The sequence below is a fragment of the Halichoeres trimaculatus genome, unplaced genomic scaffold, assembly GCF_033239565.1.
Source record: "Halichoeres trimaculatus isolate MK-OKI-2021-1 unplaced genomic scaffold, fHalTri1.1 fHalTri1_scaffold_6, whole genome shotgun sequence".
Classification (NCBI taxonomy): domain Eukaryota; kingdom Metazoa; phylum Chordata; class Actinopteri; order Labriformes; family Labridae; genus Halichoeres; species Halichoeres trimaculatus.
Window position 1 is genome coordinate 12,298,250 of NW_027437184.1, and position 26,212 is coordinate 12,324,461.

General features: G+C 39.9%; 1 protein-coding gene across 2 annotated transcripts; it reads left to right on the plus strand.

Annotated features, from left to right (window-relative positions):
* The first annotated feature begins 1,300 nt into the window (after positions 1 to 1,300).
* znf346 (zinc finger protein 346) lies at positions 1,301 to 8,957 on the plus strand. Of its 2 annotated transcripts, none has more exons than XM_074672921.1 (7): positions 1,301 to 1,408; positions 3,383 to 3,486; positions 4,373 to 4,465; positions 5,003 to 5,132; positions 5,226 to 5,471; positions 5,564 to 5,663; positions 6,421 to 8,957. In XM_074672921.1, the coding sequence occupies exons 1-7, from the start codon at positions 1,351 to 1,353 to the stop codon at positions 6,626 to 6,628; spliced, it is 939 nt and encodes a 312-aa protein (XP_074529022.1). In that variant the 5' UTR covers positions 1,301 to 1,350; the 3' UTR covers positions 6,629 to 8,957. The 2 variants fall into 2 exon arrangements, with proteins under 2 accessions (XP_074529022.1, XP_074529023.1); XM_074672922.1 differs by having other exon boundaries at positions 5,229 to 5,471.
* The last annotated feature ends 17,255 nt before the right edge of the window (positions 8,958 to 26,212 follow it).

Here is a 26,212-nt window from a genome sequence, read left to right on the forward strand (position 1 = left end):
ACATACCCTAAGTGTAAATTTGGATTACTCAATACACATGATACTGTTGTCATAATATTCCCATAACGGTCAGACACCATAGCAAAGTCAGACTGGGCAAAGGTTTGGCAAATGATACACAGGTCGTGTAAGATCACCTTGAAACCACGAAGGAGCTAATGATGAACTACTCAGATTTTCTTTTTCCAAGCTAACCCTGTTAATACGACCTACGGATTAAATTCTATAACACTGTGACACCAAACTGTACCCGATAGAGATGAAGACTGTCTGCTGAAGTGCACAGTCTATGAGCGTACCGTAATATCTATAAACGGCTAAATGTCTCCCCCTAGTGACCTTAAACAGTTTGTCATAATGTAACAGGATATCTTCTGGATGAATGGTTGAGTATTTAAAGGAAGATTGACATGTATATAAGTATTGGTGCAAACGATTTCTGCCGCTGTCCAGTCTCCTTCATATCACTTAAGTCCTTCAGGGTTGGTAGTTCATTTCTGTCTTGTGTAGACATCTCTTGCAGGTTCAGTGCAAATTTTGCCACTCGGATCTGGGTAAATGCTTTCAGTTGATGTCTAGCTTAGTGTCTTCACTCTCTTTGTCCATATTGCTCCTTTATCATGGGGTGATGCATAACAAATTCTGTTGAAGAAGCTTTCAAAAATTAATCACGAAACCCAGAAAACCCAGAACTCTACCCAGTGTTTCAACTAATTGAGCTCCACCCTTTTTTTAACTGGATCATCAGCAAGACTGGCTGAACATTTATCTGCAAATAATTTGATATGAAGTGATCAGTCTGCCTGTGGTGTTGCTTATGTTTGTGAATGTTCATAACTATAATCAAGGGATATTGATCATTATTCACACCTGGGAGATCAGTAAAAAAGGTTGATAATAATGAGTTATAAAAAAAGTTCCTTCAGGTACTTTGGAGCCAATTTCAAGTGGAACCTTAAGGAAGTGCAAGTTTTACTGCTTTACTGCTCTTACTGCTTTGCCAATATATCAAATGAGCATCTGCCATATACAGATTAGACCAGTTTCTCCTCTGAGGGATGTTACCCAGGGTTAAGGCCTTCTCTTCAGCCTTAGCATGTTTTTATTAATCATGCAGCTCCAAATTGCTTTACAAAACTTGCTCAAAAGCTGTGGTTCTGAGAGAGTGCACCGTTGCACACAACCCGTAAAAGTAGAATAAAGAAACATACACAAATGAGCTGCAAATTAGTAGGAAAGATTAAAAACTTATATTAAACGACTGTCTGAGGAGCCCTATGTTGTGCCCCCCTTTCGTGCATACCATTTGCGCATGCGTGCAGGACGCCGCAGGTTGAAACAGCAGAAACTATGGCTGTGGCGATGCAGACGGAGGATTTTCCATACCTACCTTCGGGGCTGGCGGAGGGTATGTCCCACACATCACTAATTTAAAGTTTATGTTTAAAAATAACATTTTTTTAGTGAACTTGGTCCCGTCGTGAGTGATCAGGGGCTACATGCCTGTGTTGCTTCTTGTGAGCTAACGTTAGCTGGCGTTGCTGGGTGAGCGGATCTGCAAAAATATGCTAAGCTAAGCTAACAGTAGCCGTGTCTGCTCCAAGGTCGATGAGAGCACGTCGGCATCCGATGTTGATTCATGGTAATTGAGTATCGATCTGGGTGGCTGTGGAGCAGGAGGGGTGAGGTGGACATCACTGAGTTGGTTTCAGCAGACATACATGCTTTATGTCATCTGCGGCTTTATTTGATCCAATCAGCATCTTATAGACGAGGGTCACTGACACATGCAAGACAGAGACACATGTTTTATATTAACTTTTTTGAATTGACACTTTCAGTAATTATCTTAGCGTCATATATCACTAAATGTGTCTGCAGTCTGTGTTTTATGTATGCTATCCTCTAATGTCTCCTTAAATGTCTTTCGCAGTCCACTTTATTCACTTTATGATGGGCTGCTAGAATAAGGCGCACTGCTTTATAATTACAGTGTCTGCAGCTGCGGATACAATGAGTGCATACTGTTTTGACTTAAAACGTTCATTCAGATTTTTTTTTCCCCTGATCAAAAGCATGCAGTGCAGCTCACTGATGCATGCTATTACTGGTTAAGTGTAATTTATGATCAAACAATACCGTCCAAATGCATAATAGCTTATCTCAAGGTTTTCTCTAGATTGGTTATAGTCATCTCCGAAAATGATTATGAGTTAGAGATGTTTATTTATTTATTTTTTATCATGCACCTGTTGATCTCTAAGAAAGATAAACAACATGCTGTTTGTAAGACATGTAGTGATATTTCTTAAAGAGAGACCACACGACTGGAAGAAGTAATGCTAAACACACTGGCATCAAAAATGACTCATTGCATCGGTCAAAGTGCAGTCGGTACCCGGTAAAACGTCACTTCCTTGCACTATTGTGCAAGGCAGCATCAAGACATCAACTTGCCTTGATGCTGAAGAGCTGCTGTGTGCCTTTCTTCATAAGTGTCTGTGAACTGATTATTGGTTATGTGTGTTCTGGAGAAATCACGATGTTATTGATACCAGCGGCATTGTTTCATGATGGAAAAGTGAATGATTTGTGCATCACTGATTAAAAGCCTCTTAACCGGGTGAAAATTGACAGATTTGATGGATATGTTAGGCCAGTTGTCATCCAAACCAGATCCAACATTGAGACCAGTCAGGCCATTTGAAATATTTAGTAATGACTGATACCAATGCTCGCAAGGGCAACTTAAACAATAAACTGATAGCCTCATAATCGTGACTTATAATCCTCCTAAATGATCACACCTCCTAAATGATAGCTTATCAGATTTAGAACACTGATTGCCTAAATTCTGTTATGATACATACAGTTGATGTTATAGTTAAATAAAACTACTGACATAAATTTCAGTCATTTTTAAAAATCTAGAAGAGAAAACATTATATTTTTTAATCATCAATTTAAAAACAAAACGAAAAAATATTGAACCCCATCAACCAAAAGCTGAACTCGACAGTAAAGCATCAAGCTAAGTCATTTTTCCATTGCGCTAGTTACAGACCCACAGTTAAGTGGGAATGTTTTTTTCCAAACTAAGTACAAAATGCAAATTTCCTTTTTTTTCTTGCTTTATTTATATGAGAGTTTGGTGTCCACTTGATGATTTTGCAAAAACTCTTTATTTACTTTAGTTTAGTTAGTTGCATGATTTGTATCATTTGAAGAAAGACACTTTTGAGCTCCCCTCAACAAAGTGGCATATTTTGAGCAGAACTGTTGTCTGGCGTTTGTTTCATTTTGTATTATGGTGACATTTCTCCAGGAGATCTGATGTAACCTGATAAAAATCCCCTGTTTTTGTCTTTCTCTCTCTCTGCAGTAAATAAGATGATAAAAGAGCATGGCGACCTGTTTTCTGACTCTCAGTGTAAAATCTGCAGTGCTGTCCTCATTTCAGAGTCTCAGAAGTTGACTCATTATCAGGTCAGTGAGCCCACAGTCTGCTGCTGTTTCAATGTCAAGGGACTTTTCGCATTTTCTCTCAGTGCTGCTCTGCTCAGGGATACTAGTCAGAAAGCTGAATAAATGATAGCTGGACGAGTTGGCTTCTTGGTGCAATGCAAGTCAGATAAAAGGTGTTATTTCTACAGTAAGAGAGGTCCGTGTTCACAGTGCAGTTGGGAGGATATATTTATTTGTTATGTAGAAGTCAGTGGGTCATATCAAGTCATAGGACAACAGGAGCTAGAAAATACCTAACACAAACATGCTTGTGATTTTTTTTCTTTCACTAAATCACAGAGAGCAGGAGAGAAAAAGTAAGACTTAGCAGGGCAACCAAACTGCTGGTCAGGTTTTGCCTCTATAATTGAAAAATAAATCAAAGCACCATTTTCCCCCTATTATTCTGTTATTCTGTAAGAGCTCAGCATCATGCCTCAAAGTATGAAGTAATGAAAGAGAGAGAAGCAGCTCATCCGTGTGCTTCAGAAGTTGTAACCAAAAAAATATTTAAGCAAAATTAAAGAAGTGGACGTAAGACTGGACTTGACTGGTCAGAATGATCCCTCCATCATTTTCAAAATATCTTTCTCCTTCAGATTATTTTTATCTTTTCCTGCCATTGAGCAGCTTCACTCTGAGCAGTGCGTCTTTTTCACAGGGCTTGCATGTTCTCAATGCTAAGCTCAACCAGCAACATTTTTTAAAGATTTTCTCATGAAACTGTGAAGTTTAGGCTGCTAAAAATTAGCACACCAGCTGTCAGACTGCTTTATGCGCTATGGCTCTATGACTTTTCTTCCTTGTTGTTTGAGATTAAATTGATATCATTGTCTGGTATAGTGATATTGACTTTTTGTATTTACAGAGCAAGAAACATGCCAACAAAGTGCGTCGTTATTTTACCCTCCAGAACGAAAAGGAGACAGCCGTCAAAAAAGTCAAAACTTCATTTGACAGTGTGAGTACAGAGTTGATGTAACCAAACCAAAAGGTGGAAAAAAATGTGAAATTGGGCATACAGCACACTCTGCAACTAACCAGTGAGGGATGATATTGAAGGTTTTGAGTATCAAACAATACACTACTTACATTTTCATTCTGTCTTATTGGTTAAAAGGAGAAAACAACATATGTTTGCCTAAGGTTTTATTATTGATGATGATCATTCAGTTTGTCATCATTTTGTTTTGGTCATGGAAAAAAAGGCTCAGAACCCTTATTCATGACTGGGAAGGCAAATTAGTGTATCTGTTTCCTGTAGCTCTTTCTTTTGTGTTTGGATTCACGCCCTCAGCTTCAAAACTAAGTGGGACCCGTGGTATTGTATGAGCAAAAAGTAACTGTGCTGAAAACATCTGAAATGCAACAAAAAAGAGAAAGTTTGGGGCTCTTCTGTTTAGGAAACAAACTGAATACAGGTGAAGTGATGATTAATTGATGGGACAAACGATACCTGTTGTTGCTATAAATAATTTTCAGTGCTCTTTGTGGACAGGACTGTAATAATGGGGACACAGAGCGGTTTAAGAAGTGTCATATATGTGACATGATCTTCTCCTCTCCCGTGGTGGCTGAGTCTCACTACCAGGGCAAAGTTCACGCTAAGAACCTTAGGATGAATCCAGGTATTTATCCTTCCAGAGACTTTTCTCCATTACCCCTGGTTCTTTGACTCACGCTTTCTCTTCAGTTAACAACAAACATCCACTTTTCTTTAGCAGTCACCTCCCAAACACCAACAACGGCTCAGCCCAAGAAGAAGGTCGCAGACGAAGTGAGCAGTGTGCAGGTGACAGGAGGCAACAACAACAACAACAACCACAACCCAGACAAGTTCTGCTCCATCTGCCAGGCTTCCTTTAACAACCCACTCATGGCCCAGCAGCACTACGTGGGCAAGAAGCATCGAAAACAGATGACCAAGTTAAAGCTGATGGAGACGTATGGGCCCTCCACAGCACCAGGTCAGAACTACACAAACCCACATCAAGGAGCTGTAAACATACAATAACATTCTCTTTGAAAACATCTCCTTTTCTTCCCTTCATGTCCACAGCATCCACACTAAAGGGCTACCCATGCACCACATGTGGCATCGAACTGAATTCTGTGGAGCAGTACCAGTCTCACATCAGTGGAGCCAAACATAAGAACCAGTGAGTACATACATCTTGTTCCTGTTTGATTCAGACTGGACCTGTTTGTTACAAGGAGGGCCAGCACACACAGACATGGATCAGACTCTCATTTTATTTTAGAGGACTATTTTACATTCATATTATAAGTGACTCCCACAACAAAAATCTTTAAAAAGATGCACCCCTAAAGTACATTTAGTAATATTGACAGTGGAAGCATTACAAGTAACAGTTAATACTTGTTTGCTTTTTCAAGGCAGCTCATCTTTTAAGAGGGGGGTGATATATCTTCCTGTATTTTGAGCATGAATATAAAGTTCCATTGCTGTAAATTTAACCTGTGAATTTCCAACTGCTTCATAATCACATATTGAATCTATCTGTAAACTGTTAAAAACAATCACTTCTTAAATATCACAAGATCCTCATGAGACTTGCTGAAATGATGAAGTCATCACATAAGGATCTCCTAACTGGTTCATGACACGTTGGAAGGGGCGGGCCTCAAACATCCCAGTGTGCTTATAGCTCAGCCACAGAGCGCAATTTCTTTAAAAGTTTTCGATTCCTTGACTGGCATGTATGAAGGTCCTGTTCATGAAAGGTAAAGATGAGAAAGTAAATGAGACTCTGCAATAGTCAATCGATCACAGATGATGTTATTTTATTACTTTTGCTGATTTTACTTTAATCTTGTTCCATAATAATGTTGGAACCTTGCTGCTGCTGTATCTTTGTCTAAAATTCTTAAAATATGTATTCATTTTTCCAATAGAGTGAAGAAATTGGGTCTGAACCCTGCAGGGAACCAGGAGGCAGCAGAACAATCGTTTGGGGCTGATGCCAGTGGAGAAAACCAGTTCAGCAGCAGCACGCCTGCAGAGGACCAGTATGCTGCAGGGGAGGGTGAAGCCTTTGCAGCTGGAGGTGAGCAGTATGCTCCAGAGGACTCAGAGTACTCAGAGGAGAGTCTGTACACCTGAATCTGGACTTGGAATGATACACAACAGCCAGCCACTAACTCATTAACATCCACCTCCATGGACTTCAGCTCCTGCAGGAAGCCCCTTTTTCGGTTTGGACCCTGAACACCTCAGCGGGTTACTTTTTATTATTTATTCTGACTTTCCATATAGTCTTGCTAAGAAGTTTTCTTCTTCTTTGTTTTTTCCTTTATCCTCTCAGTGTTACTTCAGAGTTTTACTTTCACCTAAAATCACTACAAAAGCATCTTTAAAGATTGAACACGCACCTTTTAAAGCTTGCCTGGACTTAAGGTGTCTATTACCTTTGAGATACAGTGATACTTTATTTCAGTTTCCTCAAGTATTCTCTTCTCATGTAACAAAAGCAGATAGTAGTTTTATGGAGAAATATATAAATACAGTATAAAATGTGTTTAGTTTTCCATGGTGTTGTGGAGTGGAGGCTCTTTCCACACGGAAGATCTTTGATGCCTACCAGAAGTTTCATTTAGGCGTATTATCAAGTTATTCATAGGATAAACACTAGAATAACAGCTGATAAGATTTTCTCTGTGCTAATGAGAGTGGTATCCAGATAATCAAACAATACTATTAAACTGTACTGTAACAAATAGAGGCTGAAATGTTCCAAATCCCCATTACAGGGCTGAAACTTCTTGGATCATAGCTCTAATATGCCCTCTAGTGTTGGTAGAGTATATGACAGGAGCAAAGTAAAGCAAGAAAGCTTTGAATCCTTCCTACGGCTTGACACAGAGTCACAGTTTGAATGATGTGTAAGGTGACTTAATTATCCCTTATGTACTGATTTAGTGTAATTACAAAGCATTGAAGCATACTGTATTGCTACATTTAAAATCAGCACTCTCACGTGGTCAGATATTGTCATTTTATGAGGATATATTTGATCAGAAAAGCAGAGAGCGCTTAAAGAAACGCTGGAAACTGGAAATATTGATTAAACACTGTAGCTTTAAACTAACAGGAACTGTGGACCTCTCAGTAGAGGTACTTCAAAATTGAATTTCTTTTGTTTCGTTTCTTGTAAACAGTTTGTTTTAATCTACAGTGAATGTTTTCATGAACACAACCTTCTTTCCTTTCTGTGAGCATTTCTAACTCGGGGGTTGAAGGAGCACACATTTTGCACACTCAGAAATGTCACTGTAGCTGGTTGTGATGTCATCACTGTCCACACAGAGCTGAGGCTTTTCAGTACAGGAAAGTGTCTAAAGAACTTCAACCTTGTTAAAGCTCTTATTTATTTACTGTATCCATATTTAATTTCAAACTAAAGAAAACTTGATGCTTTTGTGTTGGTCTTCATTAATGTTTGCTTAGCCTTTGTTACTTCTGAGAAATGGCAACATTTTTTACATTTTCTTTAATAATTTCAAAAGAAAACTGACATCTTACTCTCATTTCTACCTTAAGGGTTTTTTTTTTTACTGTTGTAGAATAAGCTTGTTTTATTCCATTTATTTCTGCCAACTAAGAAATCTATTTTCTCCATGTTGTTTGAAGGGTTGCATCAAAAGGAGAAAAATATCAAAGCTTAAAAAAGCGCATCTGGAGATGGAGGTTTATTCAGTGTGACAGTTAAAAGGCTGGTAAAAGGATCGTTTTGAGTTTAGAGTCAAAATTAGATCCTCTAAAGCTTCAGTAAGTTCAAGGATATGTCAAAAAATAAGCATTTTGTAGAAGTTGATGTCATTTTATATAACGAGAACTTTAGTAGAAAGAGTTAATGTGAAGATCCTAAAAGGATTTAAACGAACCATAGGGATAATGTCCTGTCATTGAAGATTCAGCAGTTGGTTCAGAAAGGGGTTAAAGGAAAAAAAAGCTTTTTTTGTACTTCTGAGTCATTCGGTTTGTGGAAGAGATAAGGACTCTTAAATATTTCCCCTCTTGAGGTGTTAAACGGGGCTTTAAAAACTCTAAAAGAGGCATAGCTGCTTCTCAAGCTCTGTAATTACTGTCAATAGCAGAGAATATTTAATGGTGATGTCAGATTAGGAAGTGATGTCAATATTAGGATAAAAGACTTTTTTAGTCCACATGTCCTCATACAGGATGAGTGGTTGAATATTTTAGTACTGAATGTCTTTAGCCTTCCAGTTAAAAACTTTTTTTTGGATGTTATTTATACAAAGAGGGCTCATGCATATTGTACAGAACATGGTGTGTAAAAGACAAATGGCCTTTCTGTTTTCACTGTCATCGTCTGTGTGTTAGCTGTTCTGTGGTTAAGATTTTATTTCAGTATGATTTGTGTATAACTGAGAAAAAGATGCTGCATTAAGTAAAGAAATGTTTTAAGAGAGCCAGTGTGGATGTTTGTTTTGACAGTGGGAGATGAATGAAATGATTTACAGTACCAGCTTTTTAATAATGTTTAGGAACAAAGTTAAGCTGTTTTCTAAGTATTGATGATGCTACGAAGTGTCCACCATACAGCTTGGCTTAATTCAAATGTGTTCAAATTAAAATATGCAAGCAGGTGTAGTTTCTGCTGACCTCATAAACAGAACAAACTTTTTTCTCAAAACCCCAGTCATCTGTTGACAACGACTTTGCTTCATCATCTTTTGAGGTCAAATTCTGAGTTTTTTTTTTTTTTTTGAGGTGCAAGTCTGTGGTAAATATTTCCATTTTATAATCATAATTTTTGCTTAAAAAAACACTTAAATGTAAGATTTCAGAAAAAAAAGTCAGTATACAAAGTAAGAATTGAGGAAAAAGTCCAACTTCTGGATCAATGTGTCCAAACAGTCAAACCAAACTGTGCCCTTCCTGCAGGCTGATACTTCCTATTCCACATGGTGGCGCTCTTACTCTGTGCCAGTGTTCAAATGGAAGAGGGGTTTCTGGTCACAGCTCACGATAGAAGCTCAGGGTTCAAACTTAAGTGGTGTTCTCCTCATATGACCCTGGTGACAGAATGCTTAGCACACAGAAAGCTACAACTGCATTTTCTGTCTTTAGTGTGACTTTTTATTTTTATTTTTTTGTATCTGTGTACAAGATACCAAAACCTCTGTAGGGGTCCAGTGAGGAGGTTTGCACAGCCAACTCACCTTAGCTTGTCTCAAACAATGACTTACGTTGCTCCTCCTTATCACTGCTTCCAAACTGTTAATGAATATCTAATATTAACCCACCTACCACTGTCAGCCTTTGAACTTCACATTTTGCTTTCTCTTGAAGTCGCCAGGGTTTTAAAAAGCATCACTTTTCAGGTGAAGAGAGGAGTTTATGTCAGTATACTACTTGTCTAATTTTTGTATATATTTTGATATTTCATCTCTAACCTGTCTTCTTATAAGCTTCTTTCTTTCTTTCTTTCTTTCTTTCTTTCTTTCTTTCTTTCTTTCTTTCTTTTTTTCAACCTCAAAAGCAGACAGACCTCAGGATTCGCATCATCTGACCAGAAACTTGTGGTGTGGGTGACAGTGTTGCCAGATTTGGTTGAGCTTTTTCCGCCCAATCACGTTCCAAAACCCGCCCACTTACGCAAAAAACGCCCAATAGTGTTTTACACACGAAAACCTTTAATATTTTAATAAACGTAGATTTAAATGCATTTACAGTATTAAACATTTAAGCCCAAATGGCAAGTTGTATGTCAGTGCAGTGCATGTCACAGAAAATGTGGGAAAAATGCACCTCCTGTATCCCAGTGCCAGGTCCAAGTTGAGCGTGCGGGCTTCTGCGTCGGCGCACTATGCTAGTTTGTTGATGTGACGTCACGTTGTTATGGCGACATTGATAGCGGCTGAATAACTCACTGCAAATAAATGTGTTTTAAATTGAATATAATACGAGTGAATGAAGCTTTCTGAATTTTGTATTTGTACTGTTTTCACACCATAAAATAACAGTTTTTTGTGCTGTTTCCACAATATAAAAAAACGCCAGTCCAAATATTATATACCCGCCCAATGCATTTTTTCCCCGCCAGATGTAATCAAAAGTTGCCCAATTGGGCGGAAAACCACCCAATCTGGCAACACTGATGGGTGATGCCTTGAGGGCTGTAGGCTGTAAATAGCCTTAAAGATGCTAGGAGGAGGATATGTTTAATTTGCACTCCCCCGCCACCTTGTGGCCTGGAGTCTTCGCACACTGGTAAATTACTTTTAGTGGGACGTGTCTTTGTTTTGGAATTAAATGGAGATCGGATGGAAACAAATTTTCTTTGTTTCAAGGGAAACTTTTTACTGGATACAACGCGCCAAGGTAAGGGACTCATCAGTACAGTAACGCAGTGCTACGGTTTGAAACATGACATCAAGCAAACATAGTAGCCGGCTATATGTTAGCGACATCGTCAGCGTGGTAGGTAGTTTAGTAGCTGTCTGTATTTAGCGCAGCTGACAGCCCGGTACTCCTGGTTAGTTATGTCCTTCCAGTCAACTACCAAGCAGAGCTAACGTAACTCCACTGTTCATTTTATTGATAGACTCTCACCTTTGAACAGACCACTGCAGAATAACTGCTGACTGTGGGATGGAATGGACATTATCACAGACAGCTTGGCTCCTGTGTTATTGAGTGATACAGACCGAGCTAAAGGCTAATTAACTTTTGTCTGCTCTTCTGTCCCTTTTCTGTCCTACAGTTAGGCTAATGTGTCCACCATGACTAAAAAAAATAATAATAATAGAAATCATTTTTAGCAGAGAACACAGGTATCTGTGTTTTATCTCCTCTCACTACTAAACTTCCGTCAGCCGGGGTGGTGTTGCCATAGAGACCTAGACGTGCCGTAGATCAGTCTGGTCCTGGTTGATCTGTCCTGGAAGCTAAGAAGTAGCAATTTTAAATAAAATGTAACCAGCAATATTGGTTATGATAATCTCATTTTAAAGTGTGGATTACAATCAGGCATATATCTAGAAGTGATCCTTTTTCAAGATCACTTTCAGACTCCTCACACCTCTTTAAAGAGGCCACAGACTCAGGGATTTTATGAATAATCCAGCACTTTTAAAGAGGTGACCTCACAAGAGGCTTTACTTGAGACTTTCCTCTAGCCGGTATCTGCTTACCGAGTCTTTCTGTCTTGCTGTTTGGCTCTCAGTCTTGAAGTGCTCCAAATGTTGGTCACTAAACATCTGAAATGGAACAGAAATGTACTTGAGTACAGTTCCTTTTATTATCATTTCTGATGTTAAAGTTGAGCAGTGCAGCTGTGTGTGTCACACGGGGTGACATCAGGACAGTCTCTAAGAGCAGCTTTACAAGACAATTTGTCCTGGTCCCCTGCAGACTGAATGGCCCACACTGTTATTGTCCTTCAATTAAAAGGGGCATGTCAGTTTGAAAATGCACTCACTCTGCTCTTTATACAGAAAATGTATCAGTTTACAGTATTCCCCAACACACAAAACAGAATAAATTGTCTTTCATTGTCAGTTACATTTGCAGAGTTGTGTCTGCAGAAACCCTTCAGCTGCCACTGTGTGTTTGTGAGACATTCAGGCTGTCATGGATCTCTTTATCTCTCATTGTCTGTATGTAAACTTTATGCTGATTTGCAAAACTGTGCATTAAAGATGTAGAGGATGCATCCAGGTGTTCTTTTCTGCCTTACTTATGCTGATGAGGAGAAAGGACGCACTGGATCAAGGGTTCAGCCTGTGAAGGCGTCATATATGAGCTCACGCTCTGTTTTTTGTCATTCTTGTCGAGTTGAATTTGTATTATTCCTTTGGCCCAAAACTTGTCTAATGTTAATTTTGAACCTACAACTACTCTCAAGCAGTCCTACTTCTAATACAAGTTAAGATTAGTTTTAACGTTATTTCTGTAAGAGTCTCCAACGAATGAAGAACGGCTTCTTGGGCCTTAACAAGAACGCCCTTCCAGCAAAATCTGACATAACGTGCTGACATACTGTTGTTCTGGTACTGCAAACCATCTCTCACAGAGGAGTTTGCATATTTGCAAAATGTGCCCATGTCACCCTGTGACCAGCTGAGTAACCAGCATTGAGCTACAGTGGCCCTGTAAGTCAATGCGAAAAAAACATTTCAAAATACGCAAAAAAACATTTATGAATGCGCAAAAACATTTCACAATCCGAAAACTTGATTATCTGGCATTTTCATGTTTTTTCAGATTGTGAAATGTTTTTGCGCATTCATAAATGTTTTTTCAAATTGTGAAATGTTTTTTGCGCATTCATAAATGTTTTTGTCTATTTTGAAATGTTTTTTTTGTATTGACCTTCAGGGCCACCGTATTGAGCCCTCTCAGTGCCATGTTTAAAAGGAGCACTTAATTTTCTCTTAAGTACTTTCAAAGTTTTAAAACTGCCCAAACAGAAACCTCTGAGCACTTTCCTGCAGGATTCAACTAATGAGTCGCACAGCCTCAGTGTTATATAGTTGCTGCTTTAATCAGAAATGGTTTCATCTTTCAGTACAGTCAGACACAGTTACCAAACTACAGTAGTATCTATTGCAGCAGGTCACTGAGTGGAAACTCAGCACTGTACATGGCTTTGCTTTACTTCAGCGTCTTGATCCGTATCCTGCTCTGTGTAGCCTGAGCGTTTGAAAGATCAAAGACATATCAGTCTGTGGAGGTGCTGAAGGTTTTATGATGTCTGATCTTTGCATCATTCATCTACATGAACCAATCTGCATTTCCTATTAGAGCAAGCGAGCACAGTTATGTTCCTAACTGTGCAGATCAAACAAAATGTGAAAAGGACACTTTTCTGTTTTTGTATTGTTTGTGATTGGTCTATATATGAGGTGTGTGTCTGACTGAATCATTAATTGATGACTGCTTAGGACATGTTGAGGTGTCAGTTTGTACTCTTATGTGCCGTGCTGTTTTTCATGTTGGGGCAGGTGTTTACGGTACGCATTTATCTATCCAGTTAAATCCAAATTAAAGCATTCATTCAAATTGTGAAACCCTGATTTAAAACTATTGTGTAAAATGTTTGTGGATTGTCTTTTTTAAAATATTGGGTTCATTGTCTTTGTGTGGTCTGAACACCTGAGACTGTGAGAAAGAAACAGCAAAAATCAAAGCAGGTGGGCAGATAAGGCTGTCATCAGCTCATTACCCAGCATGCAACAGGCCCATTTCCCATCAGTCAGCGAGCCACTCTGTTACTGACAGGAGGCCAGGTAGGATTCAGCACCACCTGCCTCCTGTGTTACCTGACAGCCGCAGGTGTGTGTGTCAGTGTTATGATGTGTGTGTTGGTGTGAGATGTTTAACACGGGGAGAGTGAGAGAATAGGGGGGAAGAGAGAAAGTAGACATGAAGCAAGGAGATAACAAAAGGAAAGGAAATAAAGTCAAGTACAAAAAAGAGGTGAAAAAGAAAGAAAAGAGGAGAGTTGGGATGAAGGAAGAAGAGGGGAGAGAAAGGAAGAATAATCAGGGGACAAAGGGAGATAAAAAAGGGAATAAGTTGAGATGGAGAAAATGAAGACAAGGGACAGAGAAAGAAGGGTGGGCAAGGAAATAAAGAGGAAGAAAAAACAAGAGAAGTGAGAGAAAAAGAGATGAATGTGGATGGAGGAAGTAAACAAATAAGAGACGTGTAGGAGAAAATGAGAAAAGAAAGGGACAAAGATTATTGTAAAAAAGGAAAAGAAAAATAAAGACTGAAATGAATGAAAGTTAGGCTGTGAAAGAAAGAAGAAAGAAAGAAGGGTAGGAGATGGGATAGGAGGGAAGGATTGAATAAGGAGCCCTTTGGAAAGACAAAATAAGAGAAAAGAGAGAGTGAAGGAGAGAAAGAGAGGAAACTATTTTTTGTTTCCCAGCCGTCTGCTGCAGGTGGTCAGTGGTCAGGTTACAACCCAGTGAAAGTACTCTCTCTCTTACACACACACACACACACACACACACACACACACACACACACACACACACACACACACACACACACACACACACACACACACGTTTGCTAAAACATACACACATCTGTCTCTAGAATTAGAAGTAATCCATAGGAATTTTCAGATGTCATGCTGGAGTTTGTGTGTGTGTGTGTGTGTGTGTGTGTGTGTGTGTGTGTGTGTGTGTGTGTGTGTGTGTGTGTGTGTGTGTGTGTGTGTGTGTGTGTGTGTGTGTGTTCATGATGGAGCAGCTGGGAGCATGCAGAAAAACCTGCAGCAGACCAACCAACAGGCTGCTGGTATTGTCAGACACCTGTTTGGCCCCCCTCCTCTCCCTCCTCCCCCCCTCTCCCTCCTCCTCCTCCCCCTCCTCCTCCTTCTCCTCCCTCCCGACACTTGATATGTGGGGAAGTGGGGAGGGAGGCTGTGGGAGTGATGTGTTGGGGGTGAGACAGAACCATAGAGGAGGAAGGGGAGAGAAGGAGAAACAGCTGGATCAACTGAATGTTTCCGTTTCTGTTTCCTGTCTCAGATTTGTCAGAGCCTGGACTCTTAAAGGGACAGTCTGTAACATTTTAACCTCTGACTAACACAATGGTTGATGATTAACATTAACATGCTGGGATGAGTTTCTTTACCCTAAGCTTTTGAATTCACTGAACATACAAATATGAACAAAAGTAAGGCGTCCATCCGTCTGAAGTCACTCTTGACATGAGGACAAACTTCTTGGTGCTGCAGTCATAAAAACTGTCCTAGAAAAGTACAGTAAGGATAATGTCTTGTTGATTTATGACATCATAGTTTTACTGTTTGTTTTATCTAGTCATGGTATGTAATAAGACCACAAAAATCTAAAATATTCAGAATCTGAGTTTGTCAAATCCAGCTTTATCTAACAGCAGGTAAATGATGAAATATCTGACAGTGAGTTAGGGCCAGAGTAAAATCAGAAAAAAAAATGGATTTAAGCAATTAAAATATAAGGCTACAAGAATTGAGTCAGAATGTTTTAAGAAAAAGTTTTAATATTGCAGGAACAAATTTTTAATGGTGCTAGAATTAATGTGTATTAATTTATAACCTCAAAACTTTCATGAAGGAAATGTTGTCATTTAAAGCCATGGTTAGCTTGTATGCTATTCAGAAGCAGAAAACAAAGAGCAAATAAATAAATCTATTTATTTATGAATTACGACACAATGCTACAAGAATACAGTTGTACTGTGACAACAAGAAAGTTGTCATGTTGCAATTTCAAAGTTGTAATGTAGCAATATTAAGGCTCTGAAGCTCTTAATGTGACCAAAATAAAGTTGAATTATTTTCATATTAATGATGGGATTTTACAATATTTCAGTCATAATGTTGTGAGAACAAAATTATAATAATTGAACATGAGAAAAATGCTGTAATTTTGGGCTACCGTTAGCTTCTATGCTATTCTTAAGCAACAGATCAGATCAGCCAGCAATGACCCAAACACAAAGCTCTTGGAACAGTATATAAATATTAATATGAAGTGAAAATCGAAATTCTAAGCCTCATTTACTATCAATACAAAAGATGTGAGCAAAATGAACAAAAACTATACAAAATGCTTCTTCAAAACACTTTATTATTCAGTTCAGACCGTTTTTCTGAACTGTCTGGGTTTGACAGCTGATGTTTTAATTGACAAATGTCACAACGTAACTTGGTGCCAAACTGTTAGAGTGTGTTCAAAGCAACATGTTTGAGCCCACTCTGACTATTAATCACAAAAAAAATGCTAAGGCATTTAAAAATGAGTCATTGCAAACAGGTTCATTGAGAGCATCAGGGCACTCTCATGTCCTGCAGAAAGGCAGCCATGGCCTTGGGTGCCACATCAAGTCTCTTTGCTGAAAAAGCATTAATTTAGTAATGGCATATATACTTTAGCTGCACTTTTGACAGTTTAAATAAAATATTAGATTTTTATTGTATTCACTTCAGATCAGCCTCTGATCAGAACCACCTGGCTTCAGCTTCTCTCTTAAAACTTTGCCTGCAAATTTTAAGAGGGTACTAAATAAGCTGTCTTCCCTCACCTCCTCTTGCTCCTCTCCCTGTACTCAGATGTTTAGCGGTGTCGTGAGCCAGCTTTATGATTTATTCTGTGTCAAAATGTTTGCTGGGAAACACGGCACAGACGGAGATTTAAGGGGAGCAGAGGCCCCCGACCGCAGAGAAGTAGTGCCAAAGCCGCAGTCAGACAACAGGTGAGCGGTTACGCTCTCAGGCACGTCTCATTGATATTCTAACCTATTGCACTTTCCCAGGCAGAGGACTCCCCTGTGAAAACACATTACTGCCTTACTGCCCCCCTCCAGGCTTTGATCCTCTCAATGTGAAGCAGATCTCAGACCATGCTGGACCAAGGTTTTCTTACAACCAGACTAGAGCATCTGAGAAGACGCACTCTCAGGTGTATGGCTGCAAGGATTTAGCAAGAAAAGCCAAATTTAATGATGGTAAAATAAGTGATATTGAGCTGCTGTTCAAACAGGTGAAAGCTTTTTTTTTCCTTTTTTTTTTTGACACCTGAAGTGCCCCCCCTGCAGTGGTGGATCTAGAACATTTTACATGGGGGGGACAAAGGAATGGCAGGGTGTCTAGGCAGGGTGGACATGGCACCATGTCAGTAAGAAAATTTCAGTGTATATGTAAACGGAGTCAACAAAAGATCCATAAAAACTGTTACACTTACATAAAATCAACAAACACGGCTTCACACTGTTCATCTACCACAGGATGTAATAAATTACAATTAGTGATAAAATCAGATAAACTGTAAAGCTTTACACATCTCAGAATAAAACAGAGCATTTTTGAAACCAGGTTATTTTATTAAGTATCATCTTATGTCACTGGAATTGTAAATGGATATGCAAAAAAAAAGACCATGTGGTTCAGCTTAAACTGAGGGTTGATCCTCTGACTCCCTGCCACCTTTTCCCTCCTTATACTCATGGCCTGCCTCCTCAGTATCTGTCCCTTTTTCTGAATTTTTCTAATTTTAATGTTTTTTTTTTTATTTTGGCCTAAAAGTGACAAGACAATGAAATCACAGGGTTAAACTTCTTGTATAAATATTCAAGTTGCATCAACATATGAAACCAGAAAACACAATCACATGCTGACAAGCACTTGTGTTATGATCTGTTTTCATTGTACTTAGTTACCCAGTTTGACAGGAATGATGGTTTGTAATGTTAACATACAGCTTTATAAGAGAAGACAAAGTTTTATTGGTCCCACAGTGCAGTGGAGATATTTTGGTTAAAAAGGCTCCAGGATGACAGATGATCTGCTTATTGCACTCAGCTGATGTTTTTATTTCACCATTTCTACACCACTGTACACTCCTTAAACCGCCACCTTCAGGATTCATACACGCCAACTTTAGATGTTGTAGATGATAGACAATATACATGACCAAAAGATACATCTTAAAATATGAATGCTTCTTTTAATGCTCTTGTGTTTACTAATCACCTTTTTTGGCTGGCAATTAACAGATGCATTTAGGACCTGTATACATGACAACATTTCATACGAAAATGCTAAAATGCAGTGAAGAAAAAACCCTGTTTCCACGGATACACAGAGGGACTGAAACACTGTAGACCAGACCTGTAGTTGGTGCTATAACTGTCTTATCCAGAGACTGCTTTTGGGAGATCTCCACTGAAGCAGAGTTGAGCCAATCATCTGGTGTATTGGGGAATACGAAGTGCAGAAGTGGAACAACACAAGCACAACATAGTAGTCTGGGACAATAATAACAACTGTACTGTTATGGTACGGCCACATCAAACGCGAATTTGCGGCGTGATTACATACTAAGTCAATGCAAAGACGCGTTTAGACACCGATTCGCCTCAGGCGGCGCGTTTGGGGCATTTGGCGTGGCGCGTTTGTGCATTTGGAGCGTTTGGAGCGTTCGCGCGTTTGGAGCGTTCACGTGTTTGGGCGGTAGGTGCAAATTTGCTCGAGTTCAAAATATTGACATTTTGACGCGAATTTGCGTGAAGGCTTGCCGTGGCCGCCAATCAGCGATGACGTAATTGATTTGATGACGTTGGGGGGTAACCGGCTCCGGCTCCAACTCCGCCGGAGGATGGAGGAGAAAACAATCTGTGCGGTGTGTCATGTGTACTCTACAGAGACCGGAATAATGCAGCGCGTGACAGGCCATTCGCACAAATAAATTTGCGAGTTCGTGTTTGGTGTGGCATTGGCATTAGGTCGGCTAAAACACAGTTTCCGTGTAACCGCGAGGCCAAAATGCAACAATACTTTTGCGTTTCACCCTAGAAGTGTTTTTGTGTAAACAACCCTTCAATGATCGCTTCTAATGCTTGGTTCCAGATTGATTTTAAATTTGACTTGAATTGAACTTCAAAAAAGGTGAAAATGTCACCTGTGGAAACTTATTTCTAACTGATTTCCAGCAGCTCAGTCTCTCTGCTCTGCCGCTTGCCGTCCCTGTTGAAATCCACACAGCAGCACTGAGCAAGAGGCTCTTCACACAGACACGCCACATATGCAAGGGCAGAGCATCGTTTCAAAAAGATAAATTTCAGCCCTTATTTAAATGCTTTGAGGGACTTTAACATATAGCAATGATTTGTTTGAAGTATGTTTTTAAAAACATTAAAATCACGGGGGCAGTATGGGGGGATGGAGGGAGGGGGCAAGGCTCTTTAGTTGCTCCCCTGTAGATCTGCCTCTGCCCCCTGTTACAAGATTGGATGCTCAGCGGCCCCCAGGTAATTTGAGTTTTATTTTGGTGTCCCTTCTCTCACAGAGCTGTTTTGAGTGTAATCAGGCTGCTGAAAAAAGTCTATAAACTCACGACATATTGCATATTAACCATTAATCTGCATGCAGAGAGAGCCAGCAACAAGCTACTTGTTGTGGTGGAGTACTTAAAAATTTACCTCAAGAGTTGTTGGTGGAGACCTAAAACAGAGCTACACGGTATACGGAAATTTGTGTAAAAGTGTTGAGATGTTAGAGATTTTTTATGATTTGAGTAGTTTGAAGTTTCACAGAAGTATTTTTGTTACAGCAGAGCTCTAACTGAGATTTTTACATGGGCGTTGAACCTTCTAAAACACAGGTGATGTTTAATTGCATAATTTTTCCCTTTCCTGTCTACTCACAAGTGTACTCTGGAAAGAATTTTGAAGAGTTTACAGCAAGACCCACTATAAAACAGCGCAAATCCAACCTGCAATGCTTTCTGGTCATATAAGATGCCTGACAAGTGTCTTCTATTCTTTTTCTTTAACACACTAAATCTATTCCTAATTTCTCTAAATTTATAAAGAATTTGAGATGTTCTGTAATTTAAAATCCAGTTATACTCAAAAAAGAAGTGACTTCCAAGCACATATCATATATGCTCAGAGGTGCTCTGATGAATTAAACGTATTCTTTTTGCTACGAGTGAGCAAAAGCATCAAATGAAAGTGAAAACAGAGTGAAACAGAGAGGATTCACGCGTCACAGGGAACAATGACTTCCTTTGATTGGACTGCAGGTCAGAGCTCATTGAAGCCCTGTCTGAATCCAACACCTCTGTTTTGGCTGACCTCTGGACATTTAAGGAGCCACGGGTCATTGCCCCCTCCCCTTCCAGGGTGACAGTGTGCGGATGTCCGCTCGCTGTGCTCGGCATCTCGCCCTCACCTGGGGGGTGGAGGGAACCAGGTTCCAACCGGCAGGATTACACAGTTTGACGAAATACCAGCAGAAAACCCTCAGGAAGCAGGAAGGTTTGATGTAGGACAAGAATTCAACTTCTGAGGAATGTGACAGGGAGGGAATGTGCTTAATTAAAGGAGAACTACAGTTCATACAAATGAAAGATGTGGTGTGAGTATTGGTGATGTGTGGAGGGTTTGCTGAGGTACGAGTGAGCAAAAGCATGTGGTACCTGTTGCAGAAATCCAAACTGTAAGAGCTGCAACTGCATGCATAGATTTGTTTTCAGAGACTGAAAAACTTTAAATTGTCATCACACTGGATCCAGGATTGATCTGGTGTTTCCTGAAATGCCAGAGGTCAATACAACATAGACTACTTCTGTCAGTTCCTGCAGAATTTGCATGTGTGTACATGGGATGTCAATACAAAATACTCCATATTGCTGGAAAACAATTTATTTGTCTTTCATAATTAATTTCCTTCACCCCGTCAGTCTGTCAGGACAGAACAGACTTCTCAGAAACACTGACGTCATGAATTGCTGGCACTGCCTCTATGAAACTTCCTGACTTCACTGAGATGAAATGGAGGAGTTGTTTTGTTTAAGCAATTAAGAGCAGGATTAGGATTTTTTTTTCTTTTTGCCGCTCACTCCAGCTCTCCCTCAGAGTCACGCTCATGAGGAGCTTTTGTGTTTCAAATCAGGAGGGATAAAAGAGCATGGAAGGCTTCAGAGCCTTGCTCGGGGGGTTTTAAGAATGAGGGGATCTTTTTGCCTTTGGTGCTGATAATCGGCGGCTTCTCTCGTTTCCCTTTAGCACAAAACCCTCCTCTGTCTGCCTCCGTTTCTCTCTGAGGGAGAGTTTTCACCTCCCTGGGGTGAGGCTGAGCCACCTGTAGGCTGGATTGATATTCAAGGGGAAGACTCTGCTCCATGTCCTTCTTTCTTTTATACCTCCTGTTACCAATGTTGGTCAGCTGTCTTGCGGCTACCAGTGCTTTAAGACTTAAAGTACTTTATAAATGTAGAGAAATGTTTTATTGTTGAGAACCTGAAAGCATCACTTTCTAACAAATGGCTGCCATATGTGCAAAAGCAATACATTTTAAACAGTTTGGTGCCACTCAGCTCCCCTGAAGCCTGTCGATAAGAGGCTTATGTCCCCCTGCAAAGAGGAGAAGGAAGTAAAGGATGATGGGATGGAGAGAGGAGGGGGGCAGGAAGGATGAGGGGATCCCTGAAGCCCTGCATGTTGGGAGATCAGAGGACTCAGAGAGGGTTTTCTGGAAATCAAAGGTGAGCAGAGCAATGAGTGTCACTGAGGAGACTTTTTCTGGACAAGACAACTGGTATCAAAAAAACATTCTTTCAACTTGTTTGTTTAAATGTGTAGTTTGCATTTCTGTTGGTGCCATAGTATTTTATGAATTTTCTTCCATTTTAAACCAATTAATGAATCAGTCTTATTAAATAGTCAAACGGCGTAACTGCAAAAGCATCCCAAGTATAAAATAATTCACCATCCTAGATGTTAATTGTAATGGTATATCATCTCAAAGTATATCTAAATATTTCATTTCTAAACTTAATAACATGGGTTTTGTTGTTTGGGGTAAGTCAGTATGCCACAGACATCAGTGTTTTCTCTCTATTTTGGGGTTAGTGGGTTGAAAATCATTTTAAATTTTATTTTTACAGCAAAGTAAACAGCTGATATTATATTCATAGTTACTTTTTGGGATAATATCGGATTTTTTATGAGTAACACTGGTTACACTACAGACATTTATCAGTTACACTATTCTGTATGAGTATGGCCTAGGGTCCATGTTCACCCCCCCCCCCCCCCCCCCCCCCCCCCCCCAGCTTTTATCTTACAAAGTATTTATGATGGCCCTGAAATTAATCATCTTTTAACTTTCTGTCAAATACCCAAACAAAACTAAAGTGTATCTAGTAACATCTCACTAAGCTTCATTTAGACCATGCATAAGCTGCTTGTATAAAACTAAAGCTCTGTGCATTCTGCAGAAACTCAAGAACAGTTGAAATTTTTGAATGATTGTTTTTATCATAATGTGAAAATGTGAGTGTCCATAAAGCACATTAGAGGACACAAGACTTAAGTTTTTTTTTTTTTTAAAAAAAAAGGCCCTTGAAATTGTTCATAATGTAAGATAATAAGCATTTGGTTTTTAAAAATTTTGCTTCAGGTCAAATAGTCTTAAAAAAAATCATGGAAAAACAATCCTGAAAAATCCAAATCCAAATCCAGATCCAGATCCTGGCAAAAAAAAGTTGCATGAAATAGAACAGAAAGTAGAATAAGAAAAATTGAGGCTTAAAAACATCATGAAAAATAATTTCTATAGGATCCAGATCCTGATCCTGCCATAAAAAGATCCTGTCATGTTTACCCCATATCGCCCCCTAACGGAAAACATTTTCATTGAGAATAAGCAGAGTTTGCTGATGTTTCAGCAGCTTGTAACACTGCAAAAAATTGACCACTCATCATCTGGTATTAAGAGATGATTGTAGAACACATGCTTGATTTCATAAGTCTATAATGATCTTAAAGGTGAAAAATAGCAAAAAGAAAAAAAAAAAAGAGCGTCCATATATAACTTTTTGGTTGATTAACATGCTAGTAGAAGTGGAAAAATCAACAACAAATTTTTAAACCCCAGGAATACAGTTTGCACAAACAGCATACCTGATCGAACTAAAAAATTCAGATCTATTAAAACTAAATGGTTGTCATAAAGCTCTTTGTTAACCTTTTCCTTTTCCTCCAAGTGTCCCCTTAATCCTCCTCTTCCTGTCTCTGTAATCCCTACTTTTTGCTTTCTCTGCCCTGTTCCTCGTCAAACCTTTGGGACAACTTGTGTATCTAGGAGCAGACAAACAGAAATCCAGCGTCAGACGATCAAACGGAGGGGTAGAGATGTAGACACAGAACAGTCAGACGGTCAGACGGTTGGGACGGCAGACAGGCTGGCGGTGGGCGTCTCTCCGTTAACGAGGCCTGACAGCTTCAATGCCGGCTCATGCCGCAGTAAAAGGGAGGATCGGGTCAGATTCAGAGCGTTTGATGTCCGGGTGGTGCTCGGGGTTTGAAGACACCGCTCATTCTCTGCCTGTTTGCTTTTTTAAGCCTTGTTGTGTTAGACAGCCCAAGCTGCCCGGCACTGGGGTGGTAGACCCTTCCAGTATCCCGGTCAGAAATAAACCGCCTCATATTTATGTGTTGGAATCACAAAAAACTGACATGAAAGTGACCTGCCTGGATTATGCGATAACCCGATGTGCTCTCTTCTCTCTGTAAACACAAAAGTGTTTGTCTCTATTGTACAGCCGGAAGGATCTGACAATTTTTTGTGATGTAAGCCAGGAAATCCAGGGTTGGCGTGCGTGTCCATTGTCTGGCTGCTTGCTCACTGCTCCCATTGATGCTCTTCATCCAGCTGTAAAATCTGGTGTGGTGCTATAATGTGTGTGTGTGCGTGTGTGTGCGTGTGTGTGTGTGTGTGTGCGTGTGTGTGTGTGTGTGTGTGTGTGTACGGGGGCGGATGAAGTCCACTCTGAAAACAAGATGTCACCCCCTCAGATGGGTCAGAGTGGGGTAAGAGTGCAGCAGCGTTGGCATTGGAGGGATAAAAAACATGCCGTGTTTGCTTCCTGTGGGCTTCCTCTGCACTGTAACCCCACCCCTCTCTGTCTCCCCCCCTCTGTCTCCCTCTCTGCTGGCCGGAGCTTTAGGTTTTCATGGTGCATTTCCCCTCTTCTACCGCAGACGTTTTGCAGTGTTTGACAAGGGGGGGCAGATTAACATAACAGCCTCCGCAGGAACACGGTCAGCATTAAAACACACTTCCTCTGGAAGTGGTTTTCTGCATAATCTGTTCCTCCTCCCACTATCACCACCAGCACCACCAGCACCACTACCAGCAGCATCTGGCCTTAGAGTAGAAAACTGCACCATCACCCCTTCCCGTCCCTCTGTCAGCTAGTTTTCCTCTTTTTCTTTCTGTCCCTGCTCGTCCTTTTGACTGAAGGTCCTGCAACACTCAGATGTGATTGTTCCTGAAGTGTTTCACTAAAATCTCAAAGCTTGTCACATCTGTTGACTTGATGATCAGATAATTCTTATATTCATGCAACCAAAGCAGACAACAGACAAACAGTTTGTGAATGTATGCTTTTGGTTTGCACTACTAAACTCAGAAACAGCTGGTCTCAAAGCTACATTCACACATGCACAAAATGCCACAAATTTTCATGGTGGGCTGTGTGTGAAATAAACAACTCAGTATTCAACTGCTTTTGCACCAGGCTCAGAGTAAAATTTGTGTATGAAGTTGGGATAAATTGGCGATCAGCAGTTGTTGTAAAACACCTCTTGGCAGGTTAAAACATGGTAAACTGAAAAACAAAAGGTTCAGTGACCTCAAAACAAGCGTAACATAGTGCCTTCAGTGGCGAGAACACACTCTATCTGCCTTTTATTTCTTTTCACCCTGCTCTTCATTTATATTATGTGACCAGAGCATGGAGCGACAGGATGAAAAAAGAAAGAGGAGGAGGATCATTTTAAAGACAAGAATGGTAAAGATGAGTACCGAAATAAATGTTTAGGCTTCTCAAATAAACAGTAAAATGTGATTCATTAACTAAGAATTCAAAAGACACATAAAAGGATGTTAGATTAGATTAAATTCATGAAAAAGAAGCAAAAGATGATTCATAAAACAGTTCAGAATACAGAATAATAAAAATGAAGTTATGAAATCATAATGAAAAATCATTTCTATGGGATCCAGATCCTGATCCTGCCATAAAAAGTTCCCAACGTATTTTCTCCATATTGCCCCCTAACAGAGAGACACATCCGAGCATTTATAACGTTATTGCATTCCCATTCAGGGACAGCTGGCCCTCGGTCATTTTCACAAAATCAAAGGTGGCCTTCTTTGACAAACATTTGAACCCCTCATGGTCCAAACGTTTTGTCTCCAAAATCACAACAAGAAAGGCTCCCTGTGGTTCGAAACACATTCAGCTTCAAACGTGCTATGTACTCGGCAGCGGATTGTAGTTTCCACTTAGTGAGGTGATTAACAGGAAAGTGAGGTTTGTCTCTGCTCTATTTACAGACTGCAGTACTTATGTGCAGCTACAGCAGAGGAAAGAGGTTGTTTGTGGAATAATTCCTCCATGTTTGCGAGCCCACCAAGCACGAAGCCCAAAACCACATTTAACTGCAAAACTCAAAAAAACAAAGCCAACACAAACCCGAGAAGGGAGCACATCCTTTGTTTCTGGGATGTTTGAGGCACACTGAGGCTTTTCAAAATTTCAGCTCTGCCACATTCCACCACAAAACCCATCCGGGGAAAATAAGACTGACTCTTCCGATTAAAACAAAAAAATGTTTTGCTTGCAGAGTCATCCATATTCTCACGTTCCCACATCCGGCTCAGGAAGCAGCTCTGAGCTCGGACAACAGGTGGAACCCAGGGACAGTCAGCTGGAGGCTCTGAGGGCATGGGAAGGTCCCTGCACGACTGCAGGAGAAATAAAATGAAGAGTATACATTATCCTTTACTTGGTTCTGTTTTCTCAATCGCCTTCATCCTCTTGAACTAAACTATAACAAAGTGTTTCTCACTCAAGACAGGTGTCAGCAAAACACTGTAACACATTCGGTCTTCAACTGGAGACGGCTTATAAATCTTGTTTCCACATTGTTACATTTCTAGAATAGTTTACAAAACAGATTTATAGGATGAAATAACAAGGAATGGAAAAGCTAGAAAAGTGTAGATTCTGTCTGAACAGAGTGGAAAAACTTTGAAATAACAATATTCCTGCTCGCACGTTAGTGGACATAGCAGAGATGTGATTTGAATAATAGAGGACAACAAAGTGGAAACGGACAAAGCAAACTGGGCTTAACTGAACC

What these genes read in the sequence shown, in the direction of transcription:
- znf346 (XM_074672921.1), top strand. Translation starts at nt 1,351, where the DNA reads ATGGCTGTGGCGATGCAGACGGAGGATTTTCCATACCTACCTTCGGGG. An exon ending in TCAAAACTTCATTTGACAGT is followed by an intron (nt 4,466 to 5,002) that starts GTGAGTACAGAG and finishes CTTTGTGGACAG; the next exon opens with GACTGTAATAATGGGGACAC. An exon ending in GGAGCCAAACATAAGAACCA is followed by an intron (nt 5,664 to 6,420) that starts GTGAGTACATAC and finishes TTTTTCCAATAG; the next exon opens with AGTGAAGAAATTGGGTCTGA.